Source organism: Monomorium pharaonis, chromosome 2 (assembly GCF_013373865.1).
Source record: "Monomorium pharaonis isolate MP-MQ-018 chromosome 2, ASM1337386v2, whole genome shotgun sequence".
Lineage (NCBI taxonomy): Eukaryota > Metazoa > Arthropoda > Insecta > Hymenoptera > Formicidae > Monomorium > Monomorium pharaonis.
In genome coordinates, this window is record NC_050468.1 from 29,239,779 (window position 1) to 29,258,841 (window position 19,063).

At 30.5% G+C, this 19,063-nt stretch overlaps 2 protein-coding genes across 5 annotated transcripts; both read right to left on the reverse strand.

The window, feature by feature from the left end:
* Positions 1-2,304: 2,304 nt before the first annotated feature.
* Positions 2,305-7,534, reverse strand: LOC105840285 (sphingomyelin phosphodiesterase 4). Its single transcript, XM_012687172.3, has 14 exons — positions 7,044-7,534; positions 5,960-6,259; positions 5,770-5,872; positions 5,415-5,646; positions 4,790-5,012; positions 4,561-4,673; positions 4,318-4,476; positions 4,068-4,239; positions 3,798-3,983; positions 3,501-3,719; positions 3,326-3,418; positions 3,074-3,250; positions 2,709-2,938; positions 2,305-2,625 (listed from the first exon to the last, which is right to left on the reverse strand). The coding sequence occupies exons 1-14, from the start codon at positions 7,068-7,070 to the stop codon at positions 2,484-2,486; spliced, it is 2,376 nt and encodes a 791-aa protein (XP_012542626.1). The 5' UTR covers positions 7,071-7,534; the 3' UTR covers positions 2,305-2,483.
* Positions 7,535-7,815: 281 nt separating this feature from the next.
* On the reverse strand, positions 7,816-17,010 carry LOC105829718 (solute carrier family 23 member 1). 4 transcript variants are annotated; one of them, XM_028191130.2, is made up of 13 exons: positions 16,565-16,893; positions 14,952-15,074; positions 14,168-14,325; positions 13,470-13,675; positions 12,773-12,899; positions 12,502-12,622; positions 11,988-12,243; positions 11,458-11,586; positions 11,224-11,382; positions 10,856-10,935; positions 10,599-10,740; positions 10,375-10,525; positions 7,816-8,570 (listed from the first exon to the last, which is right to left on the reverse strand). In XM_028191130.2, the coding sequence occupies exons 1-13, from the start codon at positions 16,595-16,597 to the stop codon at positions 8,543-8,545; spliced, it is 1,713 nt and encodes a 570-aa protein (XP_028046931.1). In that variant the 5' UTR covers positions 16,598-16,893; the 3' UTR covers positions 7,816-8,542. The 4 variants fall into 4 exon arrangements, 3 of the variants coding, with proteins under 3 accessions (XP_028046931.1, XP_012524218.1, XP_012524219.1); XM_012668764.3 differs by lacking the exon at positions 7,816-8,570 and adding an exon at positions 9,033-10,281 and having other exon boundaries at positions 16,565-16,874; XM_012668765.3 differs by lacking the exons at positions 7,816-8,570; positions 16,565-16,893 and adding an exon at positions 9,033-10,281 and having other exon boundaries at positions 14,980-15,074.
* Positions 17,011-19,063: the final 2,053 nt, after the last annotated feature.

Below are 19,063 nucleotides of genomic sequence, written 5' to 3' on the forward strand. Positions count from 1 at the left end.
GGAAAGAACGGCCGAAATGTCATTCCCGAGACCTGACGTGTTATTTGTCACGATATTACGGTCAGCCTTGACCTTCGACATAATGTATGGTTTTCGAGGATTCCACGATTATTATACTATTTATACTTTAATATCGTTACGCTCGGACATTAACACGCGCGCGAACGCGGTCGATGATTCCCAACACGGATGACTTGGCTTACGTTCATCTCATAAGTAAACGTCCGATATCGCTTTGCCACATCGATTCCGGAATCAAGGACGGGGTGAAGACGAGGGAGAAGGAGGGGGAAAAAAAATCCGCGCGGAGAGAAAGCGTGTACTACCCCGCGAATTTACGGGCGCGCCGAATTTATATATTTGCGCGGTTCGCATAAAAATACGCGGCGCATGACTTAACGAGGCGGTTCCGGGTGGAACCGAAGCGCGTAACGCGAGCTTTACTTATCGCGGAAGTGGTAATAAAATACCGCGCGGCCGTTCCTTCTCGTCCCGGTAACAATAACCGACGAGGGATAGGACGAGGAGGGACGGGGTCGCGAAGAAAACGCGCGATATTTAACGGGACCCCAATTAAAAAGCTCCGCAAAGCGCGCGCGCACGCACGCAAGCGACGTCGTGCCCCGCATCACGGACTCCGTCGGTGTGCTTTACTTTTATTACAAGCCGCGCGCGTGACGCGAAACTTTTATAAATTAATACACTACACGCTATACCTTCTCTTCCCCCCCGCCTTCTCCTCCCCTCCCGTTAAAGTAATAATTACGTTTCTCCGCGCGCGCGTGGGCGGGAGACAAATATTTACAAACGGAAATAATCACGATCACGTTTGACGTCGTTACTCGCGAGTAAGACTAATCAGGGGAATGGGATCCATTCAGCGGTAGATATTCATTTAATAGGGGATTAATGTCCATTTCCAGTATTTTATAAACTCAGTCTTTGTCTTTTCTCCAGTTGTAAGGATTTGAAAAAGATAAAGAGTAAGTTAAACCGAGATCGAAATTAATCTACATTAGTGTAAATGGACATTAGTCTCTCTAATCATTCGCTTGAAAAACAGAGACTGGTTTTTGTCTTTGCGCGAAGGTCGGTCTTCTTGTTTTTCCCTTTTCGTTTTTGTCACGTGAAAAGATTTTTCAGCATGTTTTCAAAATTTAATTTTTTTAATTTACCTATGTTTCATGAACTTTAAATAATTGTTGAAATTCCTTTTATATACAAACATCTTTCTACAGTATTCGTTCTTGCGAGATTTTATTGGAAGGTTCTTTTTGCAAAAGTACATATTATAAGATATCAGATTAGAAATAAAGTATTTACTCAGAATTTTGTAAAAGAAATCCCTGGAATTTTCTCGAATTTGTCAGAAATTTTACTTAAAATTTTATTTAAAATAAAAGGAAAAAATTTTTTATTTATCGTTTATGGTTTGTGTTCAATAGATTCAAAAAAAAGTTTCAAAAAAAAAAAACATGAGTAAAATATATATATGAGTAAGAAAAATATGAGTAGCATCTAAAAGTTTTAAACTGGGTTATCCAAAGAGGATCTGAAAGCATATTTTTGTTTTAAAAAAGAATGTTAATTTATAATGCAAAATAGGTATCGTGGATATTGACATAAGGGTTAATCTCTTTGCAGGCGCTCGATGCCACATCGATCGACGATTCGCGTAGTTTCCGAATTCAATTTGTCTAATGAGTACGCTAGCTCATTTTTCCGTTCGTGCGCATCACGTTGATTAAGTTTCACGCTGGTGTTGGAGAAGAGACTTGCGGCGTTGATCGTTCTCGCGCTTCTGCTATTCTCGATACACACGGGGCGATGAATCAATAATTGTTAATGTTATTGCATGTGCTGTAGAGCAACATGATAATCGTAGAATGTTGCTAACGCGGATATCACATAGCACATTGCTTATTACAAATTGCACGATGGATGTAAGTAATTAAGGTTAATCTACATTATAATTAGACTATTTTTTACGAGAAAAAGGGAATGTAATTAATTTCAACTATATTACTAGTAATAATTATCTGTAATCAATAAGAAATATATGACCTCGTGTTTCAAAAATAATCCCAATTTGGAAAATTTTATAAATATAAAATAAGTTTTAATAATTATAAAGAGTTATAAAGAATTATAATTATTTATTATATAATAATTTTAAAAATCGTAAAAAATATGAATATAAAATGTGCTTCTTAAATTAAACAATTTACACAATAACTTTAGCAAATTAATTTGCCAAATAATTTTCAAACGTAAAGGTCTCTGGTTAAATAATTGCAATGTAAATACAATTTAATGCAATTGTATATACTTAGCATAATTACTTGAAATAGTATACAAACAGTAATGTTACTGATATTATATTTTACATCATTTAACACACTTACAAACACATATCCAAAGCGGCTGTTCATAGAAATGTTTCGTCCAAAATTGCTTACAGCTCATCTTAAAATTCGAGAATATCATCGGCTAATGGAAGATGCATTCGCGCTTGGTCTCAAAACACTTGTGTTACGTGGAAAATAGTGTTGCAACATTGCACGTATAATTATACACATAAGCCACATTAAAGATATAAATCCAAGAAACATGAAAGGACCATAACTGTAAGAAAAAAATATTTTAAATATATATTTCGTAGATCATAATGTTTCGACAGATCATAGAAAGATCACGGAATTACGTACTTAGTGAGCCATGCGATCAATATACCAATTGATATACTTGTGAGGAAGGTGTAATTGGCTAAAGCTCGTAAACTTAATCGAGGTGGCAATCGTTCCTCAGAGCCACTAGTAAATCCATTTGTCGTTCGTTTGGGTAACTTTACAACCGTGGTAGGTGGGGCAATCAATTGCCGACAGACACTACCAAAGAAGCTTCGTCTGTTGTACAGTGAGATAATTTCGTATCGATACTACAAATAAATCACAAATGAATCGGTGAACGGCAATAAACAATACCTTGTAACACACACACGCCACACACACACACACACACGCACGCACGCACACGCATGCAATAAAATTGACATAACATGATGATACAATACCTTGAGATTGATGTAACAGCACAGCTTGTAAAAGTTCCTAACAAGAAAAGCGCATTCGTTCGATCGCACTGGCTGTAACTCTGGATCACCCATATATTCGATATACCGACATGTCTGTCTACCTTCTTGCAACGGTACAAAAGTACCTGGTCTGCTCGAATCAAAGCTGGATTCCACCTAAAAATTGCATTTTTTAATTAGTCGATAAACCTTTTTAAATTAACTTTAGAAATCTATTCCAATAATCCGCACCTGTGATTGATGGCAGAAAGAAGTTGATAGAATACTGTCGTGATATTCTTGATCTGCCACTATAGCAACTTGTGGAATGTCTTCGAGCTGTATCTGCAACAATCGCGATTATGCGTGTTATTCAAAATAACGATAGATACGTGATTCATTATTAATATAAAGGAAATTCAATCACTTGAAATATATCTATCAGCTGCTGTTGAGCGGTGGCCAGCAGCACGGGGACGCGTCGTCGCTCCTCTATGCTGATATCGTCCGAGGAGTACTCCTCACAGCTAAAGAATTCCCATAGAGAAAGCAGAAAACGCTTTCCCCTTCTCCTGTCTTCCAGAGCCTCGACCAAGCTGGTCGCTGTTAAATGTGCCTGTTTAATGTTACTTAAAAACCATATAACCTGAAAAAAATAATCATCTGTTAATAAAGCTAGTTAAATTGATAGATATTAAAAAATATGCAAAGTAAAAAATAATACCTGCAGATTAGTGGCCGTCGAAAACATGGGAACATATTGATATGTCGGACCTTCCAGTTCAAGAATCTGTTGCCGAACGATCGATGTCCACTGATTCGTAGTTATACGACCTTTGCTTAATCCTACATCATCTATACAACTCTCCACTTCACATATCATTTTCGCTAAATACGATTGCGAAAATACCTGAACAAATATAAATAAAAAGAATATGCAAATACATCTTTGAAAGCACAAAATAATGTATTTAGTTAATAAAGATGCACGTACTTTTGTAACTCTAAACAACATTAACGCATTCTTAGGCGCTACCAGGTCCGTTCTTGTAAACCGCGGAAGCAACTGCTGAAATACAACTGTGTATGCCAATAGATTATTGGCAACGAAAGAAATCCATCTGCTGGGATCGTGAATCTTGCCCCTTTCTTCCTCTTCTGCTTTACTGAAAATATTAAAAGAAAAATATTACCAATAATTGCAACATTATTTTAGTACTACCAATAGTATATCACATAAATACCCTTCTTTAGTATACGATACTCCCAGTACATATCTCCATGGCTGAATAAAGCTCAGCCAAGCTTCCAGTATCAATCTAAACGAACTGTCCAGAGGCCAATGATATATCGCTTTCCGCAAAAATGTATATATTTTTCCTTGAACCGAAGGAAGAATTATTCTGGCAAATATAAATAAAACAAAAAAAAAATGTTTATAATGTGACAAAATTTTATAGAATTTATAAAATATTATTTTACAGTACCTTTTTAATTCGTCCATTGCACTCTTATCGCCTGTAGCGCTATTTGTAAATTCATGCAGCGTCTTTATAAACGCTCTTACAAGACGTATGTGTTCTCCGGAATGTATACTATGCTAAAATTAAGTTAAAGTCAAATATACATTTGATATAACAAAATGTTATTTCCATTCTGTAAGATTATTCATCTTTTTCTATTGCGTCTTTCTTTCATGGCATACAAAAAACTTACTCGTCGCGGTACTGAGGACAAGTAGGACGTATTCAACTGGGAAGTCAGCTGCGTGTCTTCTGTATATTCTAACCAAAAATCAAGAAAGACTTGTACTACGGTCTCGCTTCTCCAGACTTGCGGTAGACATTGCTGCTGCGGCACGCCCGATCCAGGACTTACCGATCCCGATGATAATATAGACGGTCTCAAGAGTCTCAAAGTTTGCAACTTCTGACAATCTCTGGTTGAAATTATGATAAATAAATAGAGAGAATTTGACATTTGTAATTATGCGTCTTGTTTGATCACTTATTTGTCGATTTTTAAGTTACAACTTAAGTCAAAAGAACACATTTTTCAGTTTAAATGTTTTAAATAACTAAACTTTTGTAATATATAGTTTTTAAATGCGATTTTGGTGTAACAATTTGATCTACTAATAACTAATTGTAAGTAAAATAAAAATATCATTAACTCTTCATTTAGCGACTAAATGAATTTAGCCACTTAGTGTATTAAATTCTCATTTTGAGAATTATCTTTTCTATAGATAATTAAAAAATAATAATTTTTGAGTAAAATTATCATTTTTGAGTAATATCATTGCAGCAGATATCTCATTATAAACATAGTATCTTTGTACCTTCGAAATTCTGGCGACTGAGTCAATTTTCTCGGCGGCGTCTTCTTCACGTATGGCCCAATCACTGGTAAAACCGCAGAATTATCTCTTGGAAGAAAATGATATAGATAACAATGTGCCAATTGAACATAAATCGTTTCCCAATTCATCCACACATTTTCTTGCTGTTGCAATTGTAACCAAGGATTGGTCAAGTGATACGCAAAATGAAAGATGTAGTATTCAAAGGGATATGTGCTTTTGTTAAGAAATATTTAGTGTTAATAAATAACATGGCAAAAATTACAAAATATAATAACTATATATACTAATTACATAGTATATAGTAAATAATATAATATTTAGTAAAGGATACTCATAGATAAAGCTGAAGGAACACGTGTTCCTTGATCATCTCTTATCTTATCAAGGTAAAACGGTGATATTATACCTTCCTCCAACATGGAACGTATTTTTGACTAAAATGAGAAAAATTACAATATATTACAAAAACATAAAAAAAAGAAGTAAAATATGATGCACAAAAAATTGAATTATAAACATACCGGAAGATATGACACCGGAAAGTTATACTTAAGATAACAATCTGGAAGTAATTTATAACATAAGGAGAACATTGGTCCTTGTGGGCCGAGAAAGTGACACAGCGCTTCATATTCATGTGGATTTTTCTTGAGGGTAATATTATGCAGACCCCATCCAATGTTATCCACTATTCCAAATAAAGAATCTATTAGCAAGGGAAAGACCAGCTGTAGCTCAGTAGTGCTCGACTCATCTATTAATAGAGACAGATCTCTGCATCGCTCTATCAATGGCTCATTTAAATATCTTTGTGCTCGGATCTGAAAATTAAACGCAATGTAATAAAGATATAATTAAAAAAAATAATTATAAAATATATATTAAAAAATAAATATAAAGCATATGTTAACACTCCGTACATATATTGTTTTTCAGCATTTTTTTCTACAAATATTAAGTTATAAAATTTTTGAGTTAATTTTTATTACTTTTACAAGAATAAAACATTTTTTAACATCTCTTATAAGGTGTCAACAAAGTCTGTTCTTTTATCCCTCATATAAATATAAAAATAAATTCTGTAAATTTTAATTCTCAATACCTTTAAAAAAAAAAAGCATATTGAAATGATCAAACATGTTTCATAATTTTTTATAATTTTAAATTTTTCCAAATTAAAGGAATAAGATCAGTCTTCATAAACACCTGTGTACTTTAACATATCTTTAGAAAGTATTTACATGATTATTTAATTTAAAAAATTATGTATAAATGTTATAATTAGTACTAATAGTAAAAAATTACAAGAGATAATTGTCGAATCGTGTGTAGAATTGTAACAAAAGTATAAAAATATAACCCATTATATTTCTTTTACAACATAAATTGCACTTTCTCAATTCGTCAATTTTTAACAAATATATAAACATTAGTAAGCATAAATTTTTATTATAAATTCATAAATATTTTGTTAATCAATAGGCATCTAAAGTTATTTGATAAATCATTTTTATATTTAATATCTCGACGATATTCTACATTGTTTACATTATAACGTATTTGAAACATTTGTCTTTTTATAATATATGAATCATTAATACATACTGTAGCAACATCGGTAGAAGAGGCCATTGTTCTACAGTTTTCGAACTTGAATAAATTATTTTAAAAAACAACAACAATTAAAGACCAATATACCCGTACGCTACTCTTGGTTACTCTGATGTGAAATTCACACCAATTCACACCGGTCAACCACGCTAACCTCTCCGTATATAGTTCAGCATCATGTTCAGCATCAAGCCTCGTTTACAATGGCCGCGTTCAGCAGACACAACTGTTGAGTGAACGCTTAGTTTTGATTGATTAATACCTTTAGATCTACCAATCATATTAAAGAATCACTGAGCGCTCACTCAACAGTTGTGTCTGCTGAACGCGGCCATTGAGTCGATAGTCGTTGGTCTTAAGAAATCTAGTCAATCACAGTTGATCTTAGAGAAGACTAAGCGAACCTGATTGGTTAAATTTCTTACGACCAACGATTAACGACTCATTGTAGACAAAGCCTTAGTAAGGCTGATATTTCAAGCGTGTGATTGGCCACAAAATAGAGAAGTTTTCGAATCTCCAGAAATTCTCTATTAGTCCAGTCATTTTAGTCCAAAAAATGCCTTCAGTGCAAAAAAATGGTGGCAACAATTTTTTTAGTTGTTTTATTTTATTGTTTTAAACAACATATTGAAAATAGAGAAGCGGCCAGGTTTAAAAAATTATTTAAGGTCAAAGGTCACAAAAATCAGTTTTTTGCAAAAAATCTCGTTTTCTATGACTAGGAGGTCAATTGAGGTGGTTACAAGAAAAAAAGCTCATGTAATTATCTACAAAAATGGTCCTATTCATTTTTCACATACAACGAACCGTTTTAACGTAAACAAGCCGTGAAGTTTCCGCACACGACGTATGCTCCATTCCGTATAGCTTATACATAGAATATGTGACTGCCTATGTTTAGTATATATAGGGTGTTAATAAACCCCCGCATAATATTTATATCATCGTGTAGCCCACGAAAATTGCAAACTAAAAGCTCTCTAAATTTTTTTTTATTCCATGCGTACAGCTTTTATAATTATTGTTAGAAATTAAATAGTGAAATACGTCCAATTTATGTACGCACGGTTATAACGGAAACACGAGCGCGGTGGGAAACAATAATTAAGATGATCGGTCGTTGCACGTGTAGCAACTAAAAGTAAACTCAGTAGTTAAAAACTTTTAGAGGATTAATATTTAACTATCGTTTAGAATCAAATTCAAGTCCTTTTTCGAGGATTACGAAACAGGCGCTTTTTAGATGAGTTACTCTTTATGCAATGAGAAGCATGTTATCTTTATTGATAACTGTTATCATTATTATATTGACTTCGCTGTCATAACGATTAATAGGAAATTCATATCTATGAATGTGAAGGAATAGTTTGACATGCAAACGCAAATAATGATAAATCGACAGGATTTAAAACTAAGTATCATTTGCGCGGTAAATGATGAACATCAATAATTAGATCATTGTAGTAGATAACGATGGAATCAAAAGTCTGCTATAACAAATTTGTGGGTGACAATTTTCTGAAAAATATGAAAAGATAAATTTTAAGAAAAGCTTAATTGTTATATTTTTTACATTACGCAGAGTATCTATCTTTTAAAGATATTATTAATAAAAATAGAGAGAAAATAATTTAATTTTTCATACTTTTATATTTTATATACATATTTTGAGAAAGATTTATACAATTTTATTTAAAAAAAAATAAAAAGTAGGGACAGATATAAATAAATAATTATTTTCTCCCTTGTGCTTCTCGCGCTCTTTCATAATTTTTAAAGCTGCCCAGTGAGAAATAGTACATCGAATCGACATTGATTCGACGAACGAAATCATCATTTCGACGTCGAATTGATGTCGAATTCATTATCGTTTTTCGCTGGGTAGATGACTCGTGGATGATTGTCATTCAATAAATCAAATTGTAATTCATATAAAAAACCCTAAATAAATATAAAAATTCCAAAAAAGTAAAAAAGTAATTATTTTTAATGCAACTTTATTTATTTGTAACGTAAAAATAAAAAACCAGAATTTGAAGAATTAATATACAGAATATCTATAAAATTTCAGTAATATTCAGAACATTGTGAAGTTGCTGCAATGTTCTATGCTCTATGCACCCACAGAAAAGATTTCTGGACTTAATGCTATATATTACTCTTCGATCTATCATAAAATAGGATTGATATAATGCCAATCATATTTATTATCAAAGAAGGAGTATTTTATTCTTAAATAGAAAGTTCTTAAATCTAGAATAAAATGACTTTTTATGCTATCTTATTAATTTTTTTAAAATAATTTACTAAATTTGTGACAATCTTATGATATTCTAGATTTGCGACAATTTAAGAATTATAGATTGACCTGAAGATAGAAATTTCTGATTTAATCTTAATGTTGTTTTATTTTTATATTACATGAAATTGTAATAAGATTAAATATGTCAAGAATATTTTTTGTCTTGATATCAGAAATTTTTTCTGAGAGCCCAGACAGCTCAAAGACGTCTAAAACATGTCTTATAGTCATCTTTTAGTCTTACCTAAAAGACAACTTAAAAAAGACGTCTTTTCGTCATCTTTTAGTATTTTGTGGCTGTCTGGGAGGGTGGGCACATATCCCGCATAGCACGTAATTATTACAGTAATATTATGTGCTATGTAAAATACTGTATATTTCCCGATAAAATATACAAAATTATATTAATCTTTAGTTTTACTAAATATTTACTAAATGTTTTATTAAATTTGTATTAAATATATATTTCATTTAATTATATAAAACATCTTTTGTTTTGCTAAAAAAATATTGTCGATCTTTAATATACATACACATGCGGATATTATTACTCATACCCAGACAGTATGCTTAATAGGTATTTTGTCCGCTCGTGTACTGAATTCTTATTTAACTATAATCATCTTTATTTTCGTAGGCTATCAATTATCTTAATGAACCTCACGCATCAAATTATATATATTTTTATAATGCCGCAACAAAGCTAATGACTGAAACTAAGACTCGTGCGTTGTAAAATGTTTATAACTGTGATATCACATTTGTCTTTTTATATATTATATTTTTTCGATTAAAGATCATATCTTGCAACGCAGCATAGGCGTATGCATGCGCAAAGTATAGTTGCATTATTTACTCCTAATGCGCGCGCGTATTTATGATTTTTGATAAGTAGGTAAAAACGGTATGTAAAATGTCCATTTCCAACTGAAAAATATTAATTTATAAATATTACCTATCTTATTATCTTGCATAACGCGCACGTACAAATGATCAAAATATGTATATGTGTGATAATACCTCCTTAACAGATTCATCCCGAACGGGAAATCAAAAGTATTTCGGACGTACTCTGCAGTACCGGAAGCTTCGTCAGTTTGTTTTTCAGCCGCGCCACCGTTTAGTTCCATTTCTTTCGCCCAAGCCTCCAATCCACGATCCTTTGCATTTCCTTTAATTTAAACGATGAAAATCGATAGACATTGATATATTACGTGTTTTTATTATCTAAACATCAACAATACCTGGGATGATATTATCCAGAAAACAGCCCAACACACCACCTACTAGAATAGTAGTACTGAGCAGTACAGTAAATACGCTATCCGCCACAGTGTTTCCCGTGTGTATCGTATCCGGATGTTTGATCAGCCACTTCGACAGGACCTGAAATAGATCACCTGCGTGCGTTCATTCTTGTCTATTTTGCATATAAATATAAAAGTATTTACGCATATAAACGGCAAAATAATTGAGCATGCATCCTCACGAGTGTACTCACCAGAGGGAAGAACATGGACAAGCCTAGGATGAACAAGTTCCTTGCGGAATTAAGATTTACATATTGCAAAACCGCCAAGCCTATAAAGAATTGTGGATTAAAAAATAAATTATAAATAATTAAATAACAAAAGTAAAGAGGCAAAAAGGTTAGTAAGAAGATAATACAATTGTCTATATAATTAATATATAAGATACTATAAATAAATTCAAGATTTTCTTCAAGATCTAATTTTGAACATATCTCTCGTTTAGATCGAATATACAATAGAGTGTCTTAACTATTTTCCTTTCTATTCTATAAGACTGATATTTGTAACAGAGATATGTTGCGTTCGAAAACGTATCGTAGAATTAACTTGCTCTTACCGAAAGCACAAATCATGCCGAACATCACGCAGAATATTCCGCCGACTATCGGCTCGGGAATTATGATGAATACCGCACCGAATTTGCTGATCACGCCTTGCAGGATCATCAAAAAGCAGGCCCACTGTATGACTCTGCGGCTACCGATCTTGGTGACCCCTAATTGTTATATTTCATCAGACGACGTCGTATTACAGTAAATCCATGTTAAGTTCGCAATTAATTGTCCGTTACCTATCGTGCCGACATTCTCGCCGAACGTGTTTGTGCCATTGCCGCTACCCCAAAGTCCAGCCAGCATCGTACCCAGACCCTCTATGCCGATACCACGATTGATCGCGTGGACCGGTGGCGGCGGTGCTCCTGGAAGTTTCTCGATAAATCATAGTCTTGATGAAAATTTTTCTCAGAATTTTTATACAAATTGGAACTTTTTTTCAGAAACACAGAAAAAACTTATAATCTTTGCTCAATAATTTATCATATAAGTGTTCCAATACGTCTAAAAAGTTTGAGAAAAAAATTTTACTAGAAAAGCTACGTTGTTGTTAATAAACATTTTATTTTTAATAAGTCCCTAATAAAAATATTATTCTTAATGAATCTAACATTTTTAATAAGTTTCGTTCTATCAATATTATCCTTGCTGACTAACAAGACTTCCATTAATGGAAAGAGTCAAGACATCGTCATTCTAACACTTATCGAAATAAAAAATAGCTCTAAAAGGAAAATGACAAATTATGATTTGAAAACAAATATACCACACATTCTCGCGGTGGTTGGATAGTAACTGATGGACTCGACCGTGCACGCCATTACTCCCGCTAGCATACCGAGGACGCCTGACAATGTTACCGTAGGTACGCCCCACTGTCCGGGATACGGTACCCGAAACCAGGGTGAATCGTTTATAATTTTCAATTTGGTGTCCGCCCTGGCGGGATGACCGAACGGTAGCGTGTCGGTTATCGTTAGTATAGTGCAGATTATCCACATGACGATTATCGTCAGCAAAACCTAATGCAACAAGTATTCTAGTTTTAATACATAAATAAATATTAATAATATTAATTATTTGCATGTGACTTCTTTATTCTAAAATCACAATTTATAATAAACAAGTACAGAACTTTCTCGGATATATTTTTAAATAAAAAAATTTAAATTAAAAAATGCAAAAGCAAAAATTTAACAATTATTGTTTGTATCACGATAATTCACATCTCACCCATACGGTAGATTTTATTTAACAATAGGTTTTTCCCCTGCACTTACCGGAAAAAGTTTGAACAATTCGAACCAGATAATTTGGAATCCTTGACCTTTGCGATATGTTATGAACGGAAATGGAACGTTGACCATTACTTGAGAGCATGTCGTTAATAGTATTACCGTTCTAGAAATGTACACAAGAGTTTATTAAATCCTAAGTTTTATTTTATTTTATTATATACTATTTATTACATGTTACATATTAGTCGCAATAATTAATTTTAATTATTATAATGTACACTTATACAATGCCATTTGTACAATACATACATACCCAACTGCGATACCCCAGTGCTGAGATGCTGCATCCGCAGCGTTTTCAAAGAGCGATAGCCCAACTAGTGAAACTGTCGGCACGATTGTTAGGGGAGTTATAAATTTCAACAAATATCCCACGATACCTGCGTGTAAATGTATTTTTAATATATTTCGCATAATAAAAAGAACAATTAAACTTGATAAATAGAGAAAGGTCACCTCCTTGTCTTGGAATAGAAAAAGATCGCTAATTAATAATGGCCTAAATTCTATTAAAAATTCTATTAAAAAAGGCACTCCCTTATTTCTCGGAAACTAAATATGGTACTATATTATTATATTACTGGTAAAGACATGATCTGCATAGATAATTGAAAAAATAAAAATCCATAGTTCATATATTTATATTATTTAATTTAAACGCGGATTTTCTTCTATATAAAGCGAAATAGTAAAAAGTATTTATATAATCGACAAAAAAATGTTTTACATCAAAATGCAAAATCTCTTAGTACTACAATTTAATGTTGTTTACTGTACATTTACAAAATAAAGCATTAAAAATTATGATAAATATAAAATAAGAGCAGAATAATATTTTTTCAACTTACCTCGATAAATTAAAAATTTTATGCATAAATGTGGAAATTATAAAAAGTAATATCTTATCTCGATTTATACGAAAGATTTGGCGATTAAAGCCCAGCGCTCACCTCCAAACCCGATGATCACTTGAAATAAGGCAGAAACAGTGATGGCACCCGACAGTTCTCTCATTCGAATTTGCCAGAGCTCGGTTCGGTTTTCGTGGGACATTTGCTCAAGAACTTCCGGTGCGGGACATTGCCATTGCGGCAGATTCAGTATCGCCAGAGTTGGTACCAAGAATGATATGGTACCGCCCTGCACCAATGGCAATCTAATGCAAATTTATTGCAATTGCAATTTGTTTGGTATTTCTACTAGCATCAAATAATATTAAATTTTGTAAGTTCTAGAAAAATTTATTTTTATCTCATATTTTTAAGAATTTTTTATATTAAATATTTATAAAGATTTTTATTTTATGATATATAAATACTTTAAATCTTAGAATATTTTATAATATTTCTCTGGAAATTATACAATCTTAGAATATTTCAAAATTTACAAATGTAAAGTCTTGAAAAAAAATCTTTTTTTAATGTTTCTGAAAAATGTTTTAATTTATATAAAAAATCTGAGATATTTTTTAAAAAGTTGAAATTATACAGAAAGTTCTAAAATTTATATAAAAATTCTAAAATATTATATTAAAAATTGTAAGAAAACATTTTGCTAAATTTTATACATAATTATAAAATTTATCACATATAGTAGTAATTTGTTTACATATAATTTTTATATTATTACCAAATAATTACACACTTACCTACATCCTATGGTAGTTTGAATGAACGTTACTAAACCAGTGACAAAAATCATCGTAGAAATAATGTGACTCCTCGCGGGATCATCTTCGGCCATACATAATGCTGGTGTTAGAATGAATGGAATGGAAACAATGGCACCAATCATAGTTAAGTAATGCTAAAAACGCATTTGCTTTTGTTTATTTTGCTTGCTTCTTATATATTAATAAAAAATGCGTAGAAATATTTAACATCGTAAATTATAGAATTACATTCTATTACGACAAGCTCGCACTGCATCTCTCTGTCTGTTTTGCACATTTTTAACGTAAGTAAATTAAAATTCAAAAATAATTGCATGAATGGTAATTGAAAATTATTTATTTAATATTAATAAAATATTTATAGTAATAAGAGATATACTTAATTTTTTAAATATTTAAAATAATCTTAATAATAAAAAACAAACGTTTTCAAACGTTAACTGCATATATATGTATAAAAAGATAATCAATTTCAACTTGAACGTACATACACGTCGAATGTCCGAAGGATAATACTTAGGATATCCGATTTACGTCCAAAAAAAGACATTCTACTTAAGTCTCATTTTAGTCCCGCTTTAAACTAGATACATTGGACATTGAGACTTAAAATGAAAAGCAGGAAGTATTTTTGTTTTATACTTTTACACTAGAAAAATTATTTCTACTCTCTTTGAAATATTTATTGCGCTTTATTGATCGAAATAAAAAGTAGATACGGAAATAAAGCGAAAAACAGACATGTATATGATTGCGAAACCTGTAATGCCATGAATAAACACAGATACCACGGCGGAGCATCATCGATGCCGTAAGTAAGCTCAGAATTTCTATTTCTATCATTTGTTGTTTCCTCCGCCATCGGAATGGCTGTTAAATTTTTCTGAAAAATCAAAGAATAAATTCGTACTTAACAAATGATAATTATATCTACATAATGGATAATACAAAAATGAGTGTCAAATAGAAAATATATAGAAAAAAATTATATTACTATTAATATTAAACTTTATTAAAAAATAACGTTAAAGTAACATTTTCTATGTTAAATTTATGGAATATATAATATTTAAAATATATAAATTGCGTGTTAAAATTTAATTGCTGTCATTAGGTCATTTTAAATATAAATCATGTAAGTAACTTTTTTCATAAAATACTTGCTACTACAATAATACAATCATATCTATTGTATGTTACATAAACATGTTAATTTTAAATTAAATAAAATTAAATTTTTAAAAATAAAACTATTCAAAAAATTGAAGAAAACGTTTTAACTAACTTTTGTTTAGAAGAATTTTGTTTATATTTTAAATATTAATATAAAATGTATGTTTAAATATATGTATTTTGTTTATAATTAAATAAAACAATATATTTATTTCTTTAAAGAACATTATCAAATATACATATAATATAATATATTATAAAAAATATATTAATTTTGGTTCTGATAAAGTCAAAATCTGATTTTTTTCATTTTAAAATTTTTAAAAAATAATAAATAAAATAGGTAAACTATAAAAATGTAATATTGTTTAATAAAAATATAATGTTATAAACACAATTTTTATATGTATATATAATTTATTTAAAATATAAATATTAACATATTTGTAAAAATGAATCTAATTCTTAATAAAATAAAATCAAGTTTTGATAAATTTTATGATTGTTCTATATTTTCCATCTGCACACTTATCTCACGAAATATCCCTATAATTCTCGTCTTGTATTTTTATTGACACTGCGACAATCATATAAAGCAAATAAAAGATAGACGATCGACACTGTGATAGATATTGACACAGAAAAATGTGAACTTAGTGTTAATAAGGATAAGTGTTTAGCGTATCTCTTTGAGAATTTTCCTAAACAATTATGCTAGCAGCAAAAGATTCCATTGTTTGATTGTCATTATAACTTAATCTAAAAGTTTTTGTAGAAGAGAAAATATTAAACTTGTTATCAACTGAACTACTGTCATATCATTGATTAAGTACATGACTGATATAGATACAAACTTGAATTTAATAATATGCACGCAGTTTATACGCGACGAATATTTGCAAGTATACTTTATATTTGAGTAAAAAACACTGTCAATATAATGCATTAGCATGAAGACATAATCACATTGTTTCATGATTAAGGAACATTGTACCACACATTTAAAAACAAAAAATTAATTTATCGATATAATTATGTAAATTATTTCTCTAAAGCTTAATTTGCAAAAAAATAAAACTTTTCATAAATAAAAGAATATTTTCTTATTAATTAATATTTTGTATAATTTTATTAATAAGAAATAAAGAAACATCGATATCGGTAGTAAACTCATCAATTTATCATTAAAGAATTACTTACCAATTCGGATATCGGTATCTCATTTTCTGGCATTTTTGCAAGAAACACGGCACAACCTCGACCTAGAAAATTTCGAAAATTTGTTGCACGTGTAAAGTCTTCGTTCAAGTATATTAGACTGTTCGTCTAAAATCACGCTTGATTTCCTCTTAAATATATTGTTCTGCTGCGATACTATCTGCTATCTGTCTGTAATAAATCCCTAAATGGTTTGCTGTAAAGCAACGCTTGTTCTCCGTGGCACATACTATCCCCTCCGTCTGCAGCAAAGCTTGACGAGACACCGATAATGAATAATGCAATTGTGACCGTTTAACGAGATGAATTGAATTCACCTTCGGAATGAGGGGAAAGTCTTGAGATACGACTATGTGGAGATAGCAAGGCGAAAAGGATTACATTTCGGATTACTAATGCGAGACGCGCGGATTTTATCTTTTATTCTTCTTTCAATACGGACGTCTATGCGCTTGTATAAAGATAAGCGGTAATAAAGATATCTCATTTGTTTCGGTTGCTCTTTGTCTTTACCGCTCCTTTTCCACATTTAAAATTTAATTTTAATTTTAAAAGGGGCGTCAGAACTGCAGGACAATTATGGTAATCAGCGACAAATCAATTATTTCCAAATTTCTTTTTATTTTACTTTTTATTAAAATATTATTTTATATATGTAATAATAAATAATTCAGCAATGGTAGACCATTTAAACGGTGCAAGAATGGCGGCAAACGGCGTAAAAGAGAAAAAAAAACGTCACAGAACATCTGCATGAAAATTGATATGCTTATTCTGTATGAATAATTATTATCCAAAAGAGCAGACCGATTGGTTGCTGCTCCGGAAACTTTGGTAGACGATGGTAAAGTTCATGACATTTATTCTAATGCATATTGTGCAAGCTAATAAAACTTTATCATTGATAAGTATTTAATTCTTCTAAAATATTATATCAATTCGCAATACACACGCTTTCAAAAAAATTAATGAATAATTTTTTTTTTAATTTTTGACAGTTTTAAACAAATTTTATCTAATAAATAAATAATTGGCAACAAAAAATATATTTTACATAATAAAACGGTTTCGAAAGAAATCCGAGTGTTTGAAATTAGTTTTTCGATTACATTGTAATTACATAATTTATAACAATACATTAAGGTTATAAAATGATGAGTAAACAAAAGTGAGTAAGCAAACCTACAATCAGCAAAGATTTAATTATATGAAAAGTTTTAAACAAAACTTATATATAAATTTATATATCAAATTTGTATGTAAATATTATGTTTAAGAAAAAAGCACATTAATACGCAAATATTATACGTATACATGTGTATAGAACAGACAAACATTATTACGAAAAGTAAAAAAATCAAATAATTGTACTTAATTAAACATATTTAAAATTAATTTTGTGCATCATCGAAGCATTTGTCACTATCATAATCATCGTTGTCAACCTCGTTATTACTCAAACATTCATCTTCTTTCTTTTCAAATTTTGGTTATGGATTATTAAAAAAATAACATTTTATTAGAAATAGAAATCACTTAAAAATATAATTATAGTAATTGTAATAATTTAATTAATAATATACCTTCATCAGTTTTGACAACTTCATTCAAAATTATGTTCTTTTCATGTTCTGACCATTGATCTTCAAAGAAACTCATAGCTTGAATCTTCCTTAATCAATCCGTATTCTTTGTGTTTCAGTTTTGTAGGTATTTTCGGATCTACGTTAATCCATATGTTTGCAATGTTATGCACTTTCAAAAACTATTATCATTGTTCTTTTTTACATGGAAAAAACTTGCTAAATCAAAATTACTATTTCTTTGTGGAATGGTTTATTTCCATTTTTCATTCAATATTATATATTCACATACAAATTTTATATACAAATTTATATACAAACTTTGTTTATTACTTTTTATGTAATTAAATCTCTGCTGATTGTGAGTTTGCTTACATATTTTCGCTTACTCATTATTTTGTAAATTGTATGTATTGTTATAAATTATATAATTACCATAGAATATAATAAAAAACTAATTTCAAACACTTTTCAAAGCCATGTTTTTTTATTAACTATAAAATGTGTTTTTCCCTAATAGGAAGATTTTGCAAACATTGCACAACAATGGCATTAAAGATTCTGTTAAGATGATTCACCATAACGCAACAATTTTGTCAGAATATAATTCTTAAATAATATTTGTTAAAGATTAGACAAATATTGAAACATAAATATTTTGCAATTATTTCAGCATTTAAAATTATCACTTTGTAATCTTCAATATTTTCACAATATAATGCAGCAATGATAATGTACAATATTTACAGCATTTAATCTTCAATATTTAATTCAAAATTAATATCAAAAGGTATTACAATAAATTTAACAAATATCGCTTATTCACTAGACATTTAATAAAAATTTAAAAACAAGGCACTTTGTCTGACAGGTTAGTTGCGTCCGTGGGAGAGTTAAG

Coding starts and splice junctions, on each gene's coding strand:
- LOC105840285 (XM_012687172.3), bottom strand. CDS start 7,070: ATGGCCTCTTCTACCGATGTTGCTACA. Junction 5,873..5,959: donor TTCCGGTGTCATATCTTCCG/GTATGTTTATAA, acceptor TTCTCATTTTAG/TCAAAAATACGTTCCATGTT. Junction 4,240..4,317: donor GTATCGTATACTAAAGAAGG/GTATTTATGTGA, acceptor TAATATTTTCAG/TAAAGCAGAAGAGGAAGAAA.
- LOC105829718 (XM_012668764.3), bottom strand. CDS start 16,597: ATGCCAGAAAATGAGATACCGATATCCGAATTG. Junction 12,900..13,469: donor AGTGATCATCGGGTTTGGAG/GTGAGCGCTGGG, acceptor ATTTACACGCAG/GTATCGTGGGATATTTGTTG. Junction 10,936..11,223: donor CGGCATGATTTGTGCTTTCG/GTAAGAGCAAGT, acceptor AATTCTTTATAG/GCTTGGCGGTTTTGCAATAT.